Genomic DNA, 16,605 nt, shown 5'->3' on the forward strand with positions numbered 1-16,605 from the left:
GGAAATTTACTTTATAGTTGAGTCTGAGCTGCTCTCATAAATCCCTGTACACTATATGTCCAGCACCAAACAACAAACAGACAAAATCAAGTGGCTGATGTAAAAAGCTGAGCATTAAGCAGGCTTGCCCAAAGATCCAGATATTTTTATTGGTGGAAACCAAAACGGAGCTACAAAGAGAGTGAATATTACAATGTACATTTGTCAGCTGACCAGAAACATGAAAGCTAATATTGCTCGCTGTCTGCTGGATGTGAAAGTTGCACCCTTGCCATAATGACTGTATGAGCTGGTGATGGCTTTGTGTTAACTTATTTTCATGTTTTTCTGCCCCTAAGTGGCCAAAAATAGTTAAATGCAGCTTCAAGCTTTAAGAAATATTTATCCAACTTGCTCTTCTTCACAAAAGATGTCTGATAATATATACCAATATTGGAAAGCCTTCTGTTGATATGCTTAACTCAAATTTTGTAATTTATAGTTCAAATGATCTTCATCCTATTATCCATCCTTATTAAAAGTTCTGATGGCATTTTGTCAAGCTGTCTCTCTTTTCCATACTAATGTGTGATCACTGCTGATTTGGACAGCTAAATAGGACTTGTAAAAAGGTTTGTGATGCCATGCGGAAAAGGATCAGACTGTGGTGTGCTGCGAATTGAGGTAGGCCCTGAGATCCAGGATCAGAGGATAGTCAACTGGAGTGATCACAAAGCCTGAAGGGAGATCTGTCACTTGGCTGTTTCTTTCTGCATTTACACAACTGACTGCTGAGACATACCCCAGCATCCTTCATCAGTGCAGCTCCTGACTACTGATTTGTGCCAACTCCAGCAGGCAGCATGCAGTGAAGGCTTTGACTGAAAGGTTGTCAAAGAAATATGACAAGGAGTTTGTTTCTCTCCCTGCAGCCCTGGCTTATTGTCTGCCATTGATTCAACACCAGGCTTCCTTGCACTTTGTCAGACAAATCAACTTAGCATAGTACTCTCCTAAATCAAAAGCTCCACTGGTAAAAGACATTCTCCCAGAGGGTCAAAACAATGGCTTGTGTCCAGCACTGCCTTGAGCACTGTCTGGGACTACAGTTTGCTTTGTCAACTTTGTGGATTGAGTTGTGTTTAATCTCTGTTTTTTTTTTGGATAATAATTTTAAAGGAAAAAGAAGACAAGCATGTTGATTCCAGTGCTTGCGACTTACATCTGGTCAGCAGTCTACAAATGCATGGGGATGATGATGATGAGGAGCTCCGAATGCTGGCAAGTCTAAAAAGGGAGCAGGAGGAGGATGAGTGTAGAGCCTCAGGCTTCAGTGCATCAAAGATCCACCAGTGTAACGTCAGCATCAGCATGAGCAGTGACGATGCCTCTACCTGGACCCACATCTCCATGGTCTGTACTATCATACTCGGCTACACTTGATGCTTTATCATACAGTTCTTACTAACAAGCAACACTCAGACACCATTTACGGTCATTAGTAGGTTGACCCTCTTTGTATCTCCTATCTAGAATAATTTAAGTCACCCTCGCTCTTGCTAATTTCCATTCCAAGCCCCTAACTTATGCCACCGTTTAGTACTAATGCTTTCTCTGCTGCGTTTTCTGCACCACAAAGATTATGTAAGGAGAAACACATTAATTGGACTCTTACAGCAAATGTACACTGGCATTATATATATGGTTTCCCCAGTGACTAAAAATGATTTAGGTCATTTGAAATCATCCTGTGAAGTCTTTTTAGAATTCAAAGATAGTATAGTTAGCTCTTGGCTATTGAAGGTCATTTGGACCTATGTCCATTAGCATGAGCACATTGCACTTAGGAGAAGAGAACATTGCCCTGTCTGGCTCCTACTGGGTCATCTGTAGGATCCCCAGTGAATAAAGTTATTACAAATGCTCAGGTTATAGGCCTGCTACCTTTTCTGTACATATAGGTATCTGTTAATATCCTGAGATTCAAGTAGAACACAATGAATAGTGGTATTACCACAGGGATTATCATTTCATGGTCCTTTTCTTTTTGAGGACACGGCAATGGGATCTCCATTAAAAACATGTACAGTATCTACAGACCTTACAGTAGGTACAGTCTTCCACAGGGACAGGATGAGATTTAGTCATCCAATGCTGTATTTGAATCAGCTGCAGTGTTTTAGAATCCTAAATATACAAATGGCAACAGCACCACCATCAGCATGTTAAGAAAATGCTTGCCATGGGATCATCTAGTAAAAAAAAAAAAAAAAAAAGAAGAAGAAGAAGAAAGGACGAGAGATAAAGAAAAACGCCAGTCCCAAACATATGTATGTGTCAAATGGAAATATAGTTTTGGTGGTACTGTGCTAAATACAGCAAATAAAAAACAGACCTATTAAGTGTCTGTCAAAGACAAAACAAGAGGTGGTTATGAGACCTACTGTGGGAAGAGAACGGTTACTGTCTGATGCTGGGACTCCACTGCAGCTGACAAGCCATTTCTTATCCACCCTGTTGTCATCCATACTGTTGCTGTTGCTGTCTCTGTTGTTACGGCAACTGTTGAACACAAAAGAATCAACTCATAGATTATATTATTCACATATGAAGCTATATTTCAGACACCTACATATGTGGCCCTGGATTTACATATTCTATATTATCTACAGGCACAGGACTGTTGTAAGAACTGAACTTGGACCATGGGGTTCGATTACAGCAAAAAATGACAGATTGAGTCAGACAAAGAGCAAGAATGAAAACATGCAATAAATAGAACTACAACTAAATTCATTTTTAGTGTAGAATACTCACGCCCTCTTGGGTTTAAAACAGGCTTTCTTCTTTCACAGAGAATAGTTGAATAGTTAGTTCTGACATAAAGGCAATTTATAACATAGATCTAATGATGGTATGAAATGTTTATGAGGTTTCAGCCCATATCATTTTTATCAACCATTTTCACAAATAATTAGTCATTTTTTCCACTAAATTCCAGCATCTACCATTGTACCTGTAAAATGAGGATAGATTATAATCAGATTTATCTTCCTGTATAAAGATGATGACACAGTTCTGCTGCTGGCTAAAATTATGTCAGTTTTTGTGCCAGAAGCTCTTGCAGCTAACCATAATATCTGTCTCTTTCAAATATGCAAGAGCAGGTTTAGAAGAAAAACAGGAATTTGAGCTATTTTTTATTCTAAATGTTTTGAACAGAGCATAATTGCCTGCAATGAGGGTATATTTAGTAATGTACGAATCTGGGTTTATACTCACCCTTGAGGACCAAGCAGTCATTATTTTGATGTTAGGTTGACCAGAAATTCCCAGAAGGTGCGGTAAATGCCAAAAGCATATATGATGTGAGCGTCCCCCTAGCATATACATTCAGAGCAACATAGTCAATGTTCTAAAGAAGAATTAAGTAATTTTACAGTGAAACAGTTCTTAACATAAGTCAATACACCCCTTTTACTTTTCCTGTCACATCTAAAATCATTATGTCCAGCAATATTTATGTCTTCATTTGGAATACTGGCATTGAGCATCTGGTGCAGTTTAAAGTCCAATTTTGGATGAAAGCTCCTTAATATCTGGGAGAGTAAGGCTGAACCTGTAATGTTTCTTAAAATCAAAGGAGGATTATTAATTTTAGATGTGTTAGGAGAGAAAATAAAGCGGAAGAGTAGTGATAGGTCTGAGATTCACTAATGTAAGTCTACTTGGCATGTGATTCTGTGGGGGCAGTAGTACAATAGGGGGATAAACAGAAGGAATTGAATACAGAATAGAATAGTTTTACAACCAAAGTACTGCTGCAGGTTTCTGCAGAGTTTTACGTCTCCATAACTTGACGCTGGCAAAGGGCCAGAAATAATGCGTAGAGATAATGCATAGTTGATCGGAGACAAGTAAAGCTCTTTTAGGTTTTTTTTATGATGCACAGGGGTGGGTGTGTAGAAGGAGCTGGGTAGTGGAATTTATTTTAAAAAAATCTGAGAAGCAGGATAGCTAAATGTTTTAGTATCAGCCAGGGAGTGAGGACCCAGGCTGTGTCATCCCTGGTGTGTAGTGACCTCTCAGCCATCACTTGCTCTGGGTTGTTCTGGGATGCTGTACAACAGGTAGTGTCATCACACTGACTCTTTTGAGATGGTACATCTACAGGGAGCCGACATTGCTGTGTTCACACTGCTGACCACCTTTTGCAGTTGGATTAAGAGATGCTGTCTTTACAAAATAAGTGATGTACTTCAGTTACCAGCGGATGTGCTTCTAATTGTTTAAAGTGTTGCCTTTGATGCTGTAGTTAATGCAAGTTTGAACAACCAGTTGAGGCACTGGGTTTACTTCTACAGATACAGCACCAAAATGATTCAGCTCCTACCTCCTCAAAACAATTTTCCCCATCACCTTACAGGTAACTCATCATCATCAGTACATATTACCTGCAGAATTCCACAGGGTACAATTTTAGAAGAGGATTACGTAAAGAAGGCACTGGAGTACACTGAAAACTAAATTTATTCAAGCAATGCAAGGACTACAGCTTCGACATGCTTGCTTCTTCATCAAAGTCATGTAATGTAATAGCCTTTAAACAGGCACTAGGCTTAAATAGCCTCCTGAGGCTATAATATGGTCCTTAGCTTTGACAAGATGGAGAGAGAAGCACTTGTGTTTCTTTCTCCGCTGAAGAATTCTGTATATTGAGTGAAACAATTCTTGTCTTCTGCTCCTCGTTAATGTCTCAGTTGCATTCTTACAGCTCCCAAAGAATGAAGCTGTTGGTATTTTAAAAGGTCCCAATCGTAAATAAATCACAACTGCTATTCTCTGTTTCCCTACAGTGATTACATCTAAATTTCTGAAGATTTTACAGATCCCTTGATCTTTGTTTGTTCACTCTTGTTTTGTGTGTCTTGCTTCTCCATTTTTCTTTTGTATTTTCTCTCGTTTGCCATAAAGGCACCGATCTTTCATACTTGACTTGTTAGTCAGCTTGCATTGCACTCAATAATAGAAATGGACTTTCTCTTGACCTGTGCAGGCTACACAAGGATTTCAATTAATTGTAAGAGCTTTATGCTTATTTTGTGATTGTGCTAAGGTTTTTGTGAAAATTTCTGCTTAGGGTTCTTCCAACACAGTTGCTGATGTGCACCTGTAACTTTTAATGAGACGTTGCGTGTGGTATTTGGAATTTGAGTTCACATTCTGGTCAGTGGTCTCTCTATAAAAGACATGATGCTCCTCACCCTGTATTTAAACCTAAGTGATGCTTAGTAGAAAGACAGAAATTATTAAGTGGCATGATGACATGGTTGACTTCTCTGGCAAGGCTGCAGTAGATTTATTCATAGATGAGCTTAGAAATAGGATGTACATTTGCATGCAACCAGTATTGCAGTACACTTCAACAGTTGCCCAGTGACACTCTTATCTGTCATTTCTGTTGAGAGACAACCATCATTTGTCAATCTTCAATGTTAGTCTGATGGTGATGACATGGTGGCCTTCATTACTGGGCTAAAATGAATGAAATACGCCCTTCTGAAGCAGAAACATTTTCAATCTTGATGTGCAGTGAGTGTATGTTATATTCTTTTTATGCTCCAACAGATCACTTACTGGTCTTTTTAAACATCCTGGAAATAACTTATAATAAATAAAAAGAAAAGAATAATAAGAAATAGAAATAATAATATTTTTTAATACATTTTTGTAAGTACTTGAGATATGAGTATTTGGGGATGTTTTTAACACAACCTTACTTTTCCCTTCTCTTACTGATCTAGCCATCTAATCAGGGTCACCACTATCAGAAGGAAATGAACCCCCTCCTGTGCTCAAACCCCAGGTAAGCAAGCATGTGCCAAACACACTAGCAAAAATACTTCACTCATCTCCAGATTTGTACATTTATAGTAAAAAAAGTAAAAAGTAGCCATCATCTAAGATTACACTTGTATAGTGTTATCTATTGAGCATTTAAGTTGTGCTATAGTTGTTTTTTTTTTTTTTAGAAAGAATTGAACATGCTGTCCGGAACAGACTGTTACTAACTAAGTCTTGGCAAGTAGCAGTGATTTATAGCATTTTTAGAACTTATATTTGACTGCATATACATGAAACACACTGAAATTCATAAACAGGTGGTAACTGGTGACTGCAGAATTAAGGCTAAATGTCAACCGTCAGATCTGCAGACTGAGGCTTATCTCCCTCACAGATGAGTACAAATAAATTGAGTATGTGCCAGGTACTGTAGTTTTCTTCTCCCTTAACTGCTGTTCTTATATTCACAAGTTTAGATTATTTTTTCACTCATTATTGTGCTTGTCAGATTCATCACTTTTTTGACACTTTATATCTACTATAAAACTGCTGGTACACATGATGTTTTGGGTTCAAGTCCTCCAAAAGTGAAAAGCAAGGGTTAGGCTCATCATTTAGCACTGTTTTTAGCGCCCTTACAGGGAGAAATCTATCATTGATGAGCCAAAGGTCAGTTTCTGCACAGGAGGAGCCTTGGTGGTTCGGAATGCAAAGCAGCCACGAGACATGTTTCACCTTGTTTTACCTACCGACAGGTTCAAACCAAAGTAAAAAGTTAAAGTTCCAACCATAAGAAGAAAACATATTGATGAATGGGGCTATATTACTTGAGGAGGAAGAATAATTTACAACTACTGTTTTTAATATTTGAGAAAGTTTATCCAACTTCAGACATATGCAGTGCTATGAAGATCACATATTATGAAAACCCACTAAATGAAGACAGAGGTTGACAAAGTGAGTACATCAAAAAGGTAAATTACAACACTTGTCATGTGTTGAACATTACAGATTGTTATTATTCAGCAGTGAAAATGTACGTAAGAGTACCTAGATTTTTTTTAAAGGAAGTTAACTGGGCTTTGTAGTCATCATGGCAAAATGAAAACGAAATTATGCACAGTGTAACCCTCACTGACATTTAAGTCAGATCTGTTTTTGTGATGTTCCTTAAATGGGAAAAAGCACAAGGCTCGAGTCAAATAGCTCTTGGAGGCAGGTTTAATATGTTGATTTAGAGGACGAAGTAGAGGGAGCTATCTTCTGAAATACCTTCAATGCTATCATTAATAATACAAGATCACAGATTAACATTGGGAGCGTATTACAGTATACAGTGCAATCTCAAAGAGTGAATTCTGGGCAGTATCTAAAGCTGGCACACAAGCACTGTATTTCCACAACCTTGGCAGTGTATGGATGGACCATGGAGGGATCTGGAGACCCTGCATAGCCTCGCAGCAAACGCCTTATAAGCCTCGTTTGTGCACATCTCCATCTCTTTCTGGGTGTACACATCCATGCGGCATGTTACAAAAGAAGACAAAGAAATTGCATCATAGTTCCGCCACTCAAATTATGCAGCCTCCTCCTCCCTAACACTTCTGATTTATTGATGCAAAGTAAGGTGGCATGGTGTGAACATGTGTAGACACTTGTTTATTTACAGATTTAATTTTTGGTGTTATTAAATTAAAATTGATTTTTATTGTTAAATTTATTACACCGGATTAATAGTGTGGACAACTGGAAACATTTTTTAGTTTTCCTTGTACGAACTTGTCTTCAGGCTGTTTGAATATTCAGTCGGGTTTTGCTTTTTGATTGAATGTCCACCTGATATGAATATTGCTACTGACAGCCACCTCAAACACTTTGCACTCCTTGGCTCGTCTCACGCAGCACTACAGCATCCACAGCTGTACCACTGAAATTCGACTTCGAGGCAGGCCTTGATTTACATATTAAAGAGCAGCTGCACAGGATTAATCGTTGTTTTCATCCTTTTTCTTTTAGGCGTCGCATTCTGAGACACCATTACAGTCAATTCTGTCATGATGGGTTTTTTTTTTTTTTTTGAGCATCTATCATCAATATATCAAATGTGAAATCGCATATAAGACTGTCATAGAGAGTAGATATTCAGTTGTTTTGCACTAAAGACTGCCGCGAACTTCAATACAATTGCTAGGATGTCAGACAAACCTTGATTCACTGGGAGATATCTGGAAAGTTTCATTTCAATATAATTCACCACTGTGAAAAACAGTGTATTGCTTGAATTAAATCAAACTGATGTATTCCTTTTATCACCGGTTCTGCCATATATGGATTACAATGACTTTAAGACCTATGAATTTAATCACTCTCATCAAGTCCCACTTAACAGTTGGAAGTCCAATTTGCAGCTCTGTAGCAGAGACCCTTGTCCTTGAAAATTGCTTCCACTAACTTTTGTACTATATTCCTGCCTACCATGCAGGGGTATCAAAGGGGTTTTTAGAGAGGGGTAAATGCCTATTGTTAGAAAAAGAAACCAGAGCCTCAGTGTACTTAATCACCTAAAGGAATGAGGTTATAAATTCATGCTTAAATGCATGGAGAGATCTGATATAAATGAATCGTCCTGTTTGTTTGATTTTCAGTGGGTTGAATTTAATCTGTGGTGACCGTGCTTAAACATGTATGCGTAGGCCTTTTCCAACTGTTATTCAATTGAAATCTGTGCATTTTCTTTACTATTTGACACAATAATGTTAATTTGACATCCTTTATCAGACTATCAAATGGTTCTTCTAACTACTGTTGACAGGATCTTGAGAACTTTTACTTCACTGGTGCATTTAGTTCCAGATGCTACATCACGAAAATGAAGTGTACCTACAATATGTTAATTTTGTATTAACTTCACCACTTTTCAACATTTTCATACAATGAAGAAGATTTGTTGGCGCCCATTAAAACCAGTATCCTTATAGGTCAATGGTAAAGTTAATCAAAGAGGATACACACTGGAAATGTTTTGTAGTATACAGTACCAGTCAAAGATTTGGACACACCTTGAATGAGAAAGTGTGTCCAAACTTTTGACCGGTGCTGTGTATTGTAGTAAAGTATTAACATATGTAGATTTTGTTGGTAATAGCACCATACAAACCATGAAAAATGGTGTATGTACTTTGCTTTTAGAGAGAGTGACATCATCGATCATTGCCATTCTTGATGGTGAGACAGGCCGCGCAGAGACGAACACTTGAATTGCCTACTGTGTCAGTTGAATATTACGCTGAAGAAGACTACGGTTCCTCATTGAATATGCTATGATGTGCTCTTATAAGATGGTTTGCCCAGAGGCAGAGGATGTAAATGGTAAATTGTGCAGCTGATGTATAGCCTAAAATGATTATGAATTATGTTCAACAAATGAATCTCTGCAGTGCTTCCAAGTAATAATTCATCTTGTGACATTTTTTTCTCTTGCTCTAATCTGTTACTCTGTACTAAAGGAGAATTGTTTTCATTCCCTGGAAAATGACTGATGTATACTTGTAGCCTGTGTACTTTTGAGACATGGAGGATAAATTCATATGGAGAGAAAAAAACTCTTATTCTCACAGACACAGGCCAAAATGTGAACACTTGGAAGTCACAGCTTGAGCCAGAATCTAATATATGATCCTTCAGGCGAAAAACCGTGAGGCCGAGAGGCTAAGTGTGCAGGAGAAGTGGCTCAAGGACAGTGCAAGTTTGGTTAGGTCTCTGAGAGCAAACGATAATGGGGACTTTTTTTGTTAAGATGTCATGTAGAGGCAATTTGATGTGCTGGGTGCAGTAGTAGCATGGTGAGTGTAATGGCATGTGTTGTCATTACTGTGTTCCTTTATGGTCTTTTCCCTAGGGAGTGGATGGATGTGCTCAGCCCTCCCATTATGCCTCCCAGCCGGCGGAGAAGGTCAGACAACCCAGGGAACCATTGTGAAGGTCTAATCGGAGGTGGGGTAACCTTAATTTTGGTCCTTTTGCCCCTAGACACCCTTTTATGTCCTTTAAAGTCAGGGAGACAGCAAAAATCTGAGGGTCTAACATTAAACAGACACAAAATACACACAATTGCAGAGCTAATGGAAACATTCACCGGTGTCAGAGCTTACAAAAATGTTATGCTTCCACCAAAGACTGCGCACAGCATGGTAGGAAAGCATGTGAAACTGTGTCTAATTAAGGGTAAAAAAAACCCCCAAAAAAACCAAAACATAAGAGTGAAGCTCTCTGTCCTCCACATAACTCCAAAGGTCAGAAGAGACAGGCTCATTACAGGTCTGTACCCCCTAGACACATCGACAAGGTTAATTGATGAAACCTTTCCAGTTTACAACATCATTTTTAAACCTCTTACACAATGTGTCTTATAATTAGTTTTCATTATCGTCGCCGAAGTTCAGATAAGATAAAATGTTCCTCCTGGAGCCTTCCATAACCTTTTTAGCATTTAACTGCCTGTCAGTTTAACAGCTAAATTCCCCCTGCTTTAAAGTAGTGGGGATTACAGGGAATCTCTTTACAGCTTCATAATGTGGTAGTGGGTCTGGGTGTCTCAGGTCTTGATTGATGAGACAAAAAAATGGCAGTGGCAGAAAACTTTTATGTAAATCCACCTGAGTCTGAAGGTCACCCCCGCTATTCACGCTTCTCATTTTATTCCAATAACAGCTGATAGATTAGCGCCTTATTCATATCTGGCACGGCTATGCTACTGTGCATAAAAAATACAATATAAATTTTACATTTATACCTGCGCAATTTCCATTGAGTTTTATTACTGTAGCAATTTTATCTACGCATGTTTTGAACAATTGCTTGTAAATGTTGCAGAGTAATTTTCTTGCATTATTGCAGGAGGAGATGAGTCGGCGAATGAAGAGGAGAATGAGTATTTAAATCTGCTCTATGATCCGTGCCTGAACTGCTATTTCGATCCAAAGACAGGGAAGTACTATGAACTAGCTTGACTCAAATCTAAATTCATAAATCAGAAGACAGTGGATGAGTGGCTGCAGGTTTGTTTTTTTTAGGCCTAACTTATTGATCAGGAACAAATACCCCATTAACAAGAACCTTCTCAGGTTGCTACTTTTGTTCTTGAGAAACTAACATGATGCTTTGTGTCACCATAAGTAGTGTCATAAGGGCGTAGAACTCAATGAATCAGATGCAAGCTCTTTTTGCAAGAAGTTGAGTTGTTGCCCATTTACTGGCAGTTGCACATCTGACAGTAAAAAAGTCTTTTCACAGGATTCTTGGCTAGCAAATGAATATGTAAGACATCAAAATAACATCCTAGAGCTTCTTTTTATCAAGATTATTTCTGACATTTAAATTCTACTCTGATTTACTATTTGAATGTCATTTTTGTTCTTATCATTCATCATTGTTTGTATAAAAAAGTAATTGAAAATACATTGATGTGTGTATATTGTCAGAATTAAGTGTCTCATTGTGTCTCCTTGTTGTTACTTGGATTTTAATTAAGGTTGGGCAGAGTTGTGCTCTCCCATATTTTTAATAGCAAAAACAATAAAAAGAAGATGATTGATGTAGATACACTTGAGATGTTGAACATTCCAAAGTTAAATTGTCTCTTGTAATAATTGCATTCACAAATGAACCTGTAGCTATGTTATTTTTTTTTTAACAGCCTGTGAATGTAACCAGCAGTAACAACAGACGGGATGAGCATGGGGGCTGGCAGGTCTTTTCATCAATCTTGCCAAAACATTGCACCTGAAGAGAGGTTGATAGGAGATTGATTCATCATTTTCAGCCTGAGATGAATTGTTGCTTTCACAATGGAAGCAAAAACAAAAACAGGAGGATAAAAAAAATACCATAAATTCATCACTTTGTGATTGCCAGTAGTTTTAATCAGTGGCTGACCAATAACCGGTCTAGACAGCATAACTGGCTTGGGTCAGAGGCAATCTTTTGGTCAAAATTGAGTTTTAGAATTTGTGGACAAGCCATGACTTGTCAAAACAAGACCTTCGACTTCGAAATCATTTGGACACAAAATATTTGAAAAGAACTGGCCCTAGAAATTGTGCCACAGTAATAACTATGTACGTTTCACAGTTTTATACTTTAAACATGATACATGGCTGAAGGAATCATCATGGTTTCCCTTTCTGATAGACAGCCAAACTTCAACTTATACGTCGCGTTTGATAGAAACATTGGCAGGTCATGTGATACAGTGCTGCTACATGTTTAGTGGAAGTGGGCGTGGAAACGCTGCAAGTCGCATTGTCGCAACAGGTGAGAGCAACTAGGAAGTAAACAACCGTGGCGTTCAGCCCAGCGGCAGACAGAAAGCATTTCTATGAAATATTTTACATTTCTCCACATCAAACTGGTAAAACTTGATCTTGTAGAATGCACTGACTGAGCCTCATGTCTATGGAGGGAGATAATAGATTGACTCGACTTTTAAGTTCTCAAGGATGTCAGCACAACAGGTACGTAAAAACATATGGAGCCATTACGTCGAACTGATCCAAAACTACAAACACGTCGTTTTGAGCTGCTTAAGTTCGCAGACCTGCGTTTAAAACAGATACAACTGCGTCTGTAACGTTATTTATGAACTTGTTGACATACGTAGTTTTTGGAAGAATCAAACAGCTGATAACAGGTGACCTAATTAAGACAGTAAGCACCATATTTGGGGGGGGGGTGTTAAAGCTCACTATATAAACTTCATGTCACGACTATTATTGCACAGAACTCACCATTCAGATATCTGGAGTCACTCAGGTTACCAAAGTCACTTCTCTTTCAAGGCAATTGTAATGCAAAGAAACTCAAATAAATTCACAAGGGGTAATAGTGTCAGATTCGGGTTCAAACCCATTCATGAGGTCTCTGCACAGACTGCAGAATTTTCAGGGAAAACTACAGATTTTGACTTTTTTTTTTTTGGCTTGAAAGCTGCTTTTCAACTGCAGAGCCCATTGTCATTTAGTATCTTATAGAGTATTATAAGGGAAAAGAAATTTTGGAGCCTGTAAGAAAACTTGCAAAGCTCAAAGCTTCCAGTCATTTTTAAAAATTCATGTCCAGACTGTGCTCAGGAGAAATTCTGACAGATTTTTACTTTTATTGAAAGTAAAAATTGGACAGTGGTATGTTTCTATTAGGGCTGCAACTAACTATTCTTTTCATTTTCAATTAATCTGCCTAATTATTTTCTCAATAAATCTATTGTTTTGTCTATGAAATAAAAGAAAATAGTGAAAAATGCCCATTATAACCTCTCAGAACCCAAGGTGACATCTTGAAATGTCTTGTTTTGTCTGATCAACAGTCTAAAACCCAAAGATTTTCAGTTTATTGTCATGTTTGACACAGAAAAAGCTTCACATTCTCACACTGGAGTAGCTGCAATAAATGACTGAAACAATTATTTGATTATCAAAATAGTAGACTAATCAATCAATGAATTGACTAATCATTGCAGCTCTACTTTCTACATGTTTTATTCAGATGATAAGCGAGCTGATTAATCAAAGGCACATTAATGCGAATATGTCACAAGCGTGGTGATAAAATCTGTGTCACTACCTCATCGCTTATTTTTCTTTGCTGACACCTCACCTGTGTGATTAATTTCTGCTTGTGAATTGTTAATTTTTTGGCGGCACTCTGTGAATCCTAATTATCACTCCAAAAACTATTACTAGTGCTCTCACCCTCTACTCCTACCATTTACCTGCGAGTGACTTGGCCAGAGATTCACACCCCTGCTGTTGAGCCTTTTGGGTTGTACTGTACACCAGTGTGAATCCATAACACAGCTGTTCAGCTGTCATATCTCCTACCCGTATTTCCTTTTTATTTGAGCCACACATCATGAACTGAGCTGTTAGGTTTATGGGCTCTTTAACTATCCCACTATTAGATCTTATTGGATTCATTTGTCTTTTCAGGTTGGGATGAGGCTCCACCCTGGGATTATTGCATCAGTGATTTTCGTGTCTGTGGCGGCAATAGCTGCTGCCGTATTGATCATCCGAAAATACTGCTTCCCCGTCAAGTAAGCAAGTTTAATTAACGAGCCTTAACGTGATTATTGTAAATAATTTGTGTGGTGAATACATATCACCCTGGCCTGTCGTTTTGCTTTATTCCAGCGATGTGACATACAGATATTCATTGCTGAGGCGACTGGAGGATCAGGGTTCAACCGTGACAGAGGAGGATGGCGACAGGGGGCCCGGCACAGCGGGAGAGGAGTCAGACGAGGTCAGTGCATCGCAGTTCTCCTCACTGTAGCTTTCATTGTCACGTGTCCCACAGTGCAAGTTGACACAGCTGTAAGTTTCCACATCACATGTCATTTGTTGCTTCCTTTTCCTTTTTTTTTCTTGTGACAGGATCTTCTGGAATAAATCTGTTGCCGCACTGCTGCCGGACTGACTGGAGAGGAGTTTATTGTGGATGAAATGTGAGGTTTTGTTTCTGGATTTGTATTTATGAAAGTTTGAATTCTTAGCAGTCTTACCTCTTTATGCGTAATGTGAAATACTGTCAATGACACTGATGGGTCAACCTTGAGCCTTTCATACTGTAATACCTGATGTACAATGCTTTTAAAGCTGCATTAACATTGAATCAGAAGACTACAGGTAATGTAAAAAGCCTGTGACTATCAGATTTTTCCTGTTTTTCACTTGTATATGTAATGCTCTGTCAGTCACTATGAGATAAAAAAAAAAAAATCTGATTAACTTTGCTATGATGAAAAGGTCATAAAACCAGTAAAAAGAGAGCAAATAAAAATGCAATTTGCCGGCAGCACATTAATACACATGAAATGAAAGAATAAATAAACCTGTGGCAACAATTAAAGTAGTTTCCAGAAGAATTTAACAGCAACAAGATAATAATTTGCTTATATATGGTTAAATATTTGTTACTAAATATACTATTATTATACTATACTTTTTTAATTATACTTTTATACTAAAGCATATTTTTGTAAAAATGACAATTTAATACATTTAATTTATTTCCACTTATTACATTTTGCACTTAACATTTTTTTTCAGTGTGATCACAGAACAGGCCTGAGTACACAACATTATCCAGCAGTTATGAAATAAGTGGCTGCTACAAAGCATCACATGGTGATTTGACATTTCAGATGTTTCAAACGCCCTAATTGACTTGCAGCTAAAAATAGTCCGACTGAAACGGCAGCTATCTACCAGTTGGCCGCTTCCCTTTGAAACATATTTTCCTTTTCATGCTAACATTAACCCACTTAAAGTAAATTTGCTGTAGAGTTCAGAGGACCACATACTCTTTAATGGACTTCTAGGCTAAGTGATGTTGCAGCAGCCCAGAGATGGTTTTTTTGACAGCTACATTTACCACCAAGGAAAAAAAAAAGTGAACATCAGTGTCACAGGATGCTAGTGTCAGCTCATGAATCATTAATCAGAAATCATTTTGCTTTGCTTTCCCTTTTCAGTTTTGAAAGTATGATCACAAATGTAAGCAATGGAATCAGTCTATTGTCATCAGTCCTTTCTTGATAGCAGTTTAAAGTTCATGTTTTATTACTAACATCCAACGATGGGGTTTGCTGTGCAGTTACTGATGACAGAGTGAATGATGTTAATGATGCACACTGTGTATCATTTTACATACTGGTGCATTTGAATATTTATGTTATTAAATATATTCATCCTGCAAACTGGCTGATGTGTTTGCCACCTTCTGGGATTATCCTCGTTTAGTCCAACTCATGACTTTAATGATTTATTTTCTGTCTCTTATCTAAAGAGTATCCCCGCTTTGTTAGAAAGGAAATATTTATTGTTAGTACTGCTTTTTTTTGTTTGTTTGTTTGTTTTGTTATTATAAAAAAGGTGCAAAATGTTATGTTTGGTTCCCTCAGTGTTATTCAGTCCTTTGACTCTCTGAGTGCACAATGTTCCTTCTGATCAGTAATCAGTAGTGCACAAAGACCCTCTGCTGGTCCTCATCAGTATTACGCCATGTTAAGAATTTACAGTCCTAATTGGTTAATATTCTGTAAACATCTGCTTTCATAAAGTAAAGTTCTTGTCATGTAATGGCCTAGTGTTTGTGACTTTCAAGCAACTGATGAACCTGTGGTGGAAGAAGAACTCAGATCCTTTACTTAAAGAGTATCAATGTAAAAATACTTCATTATTAGTAAAAGTCCTGCATTTAAAATCCTGCTTAAGTAAAAGTATAGAAGTTTGACCAGTGCAACAAACTCGAAGTATAAGTAAAAGTATGTGTCTTGCAAAAAATTAGGTTGTGACTGACATATTCAATACATTTAATAGTCACTGAATAAGAAGCATTTTATTAAAGCTGGTTGCTTTATAAAATAAATCTGAGGGGTTGTGAGATGATAGATTGGATAAGAAAGAAGAAAAAATAACTTCAAAACTTTCCTTTAATCTTTACGCAATAATTTTTGCAATATTGAATAGTTTTACATCCTTGGGCCTCAAACAGTTATTTATTTGATGGAACATCTGAAACACGACAAGGAGACGTAACTACACACTGGAGCCAAACATGTTGAGAACCACTGGTTTAATCTTTAACAATGCGGTGCAATTTTTAAGCTAATCATTATGTTATTTTATGGCACATTTTAATCCAAAAAGTAACCAGTAACTAAAGCTGTGAAATAAATGAAGTGGAGTAAAAAGTCCCTCTGAAATAGTAGTAGTATCAAAGTAG

The 16,605-nt window shown here is 37.7% G+C and overlaps 1 protein-coding gene across 5 annotated transcripts in view; it reads left to right on the forward strand.

Moving 5' to 3' along the window:
- Positions 1–15,959, forward strand: part of cfap20dc (CFAP20 domain containing) — a 32,854-nt gene extending 16,895 nt beyond the window's left edge. For 4 of the 5 annotated variants that reach the window (XM_042406148.1, XM_042406146.1, XM_042406149.1 and 1 more), the window contains 7 exons: positions 1,159–1,392; positions 5,784–5,845; positions 9,722–9,816; positions 10,720–12,335; positions 13,806–13,912; positions 14,010–14,121; positions 14,253–15,959. In XM_042406148.1, the coding sequence (XP_042262082.1) occupies positions 1,159–1,392; positions 5,784–5,845; positions 9,722–9,816; positions 10,720–10,832 (504 nt within the window). In that variant the 3' untranslated portion in view covers positions 10,833–12,335; positions 13,806–13,912; positions 14,010–14,121; positions 14,253–15,959. Of the gene's footprint in view, positions 1–1,158; positions 1,393–5,783; positions 5,846–9,721; positions 9,817–10,105; positions 10,141–10,719; positions 12,336–13,805; positions 13,913–14,009; positions 14,122–14,252 lie in introns of all 5 variants that reach the window. The other variant, XM_042406150.1, reaches the window with a different exon arrangement.
- Positions 15,960–16,605: the final 646 nt, after the last annotated feature.

Source organism: Thunnus maccoyii, chromosome 3, assembly GCF_910596095.1.
Source record: "Thunnus maccoyii chromosome 3, fThuMac1.1, whole genome shotgun sequence".
NCBI classification, from domain to species: Eukaryota; Metazoa; Chordata; class Actinopteri; order Scombriformes; family Scombridae; genus Thunnus; species Thunnus maccoyii.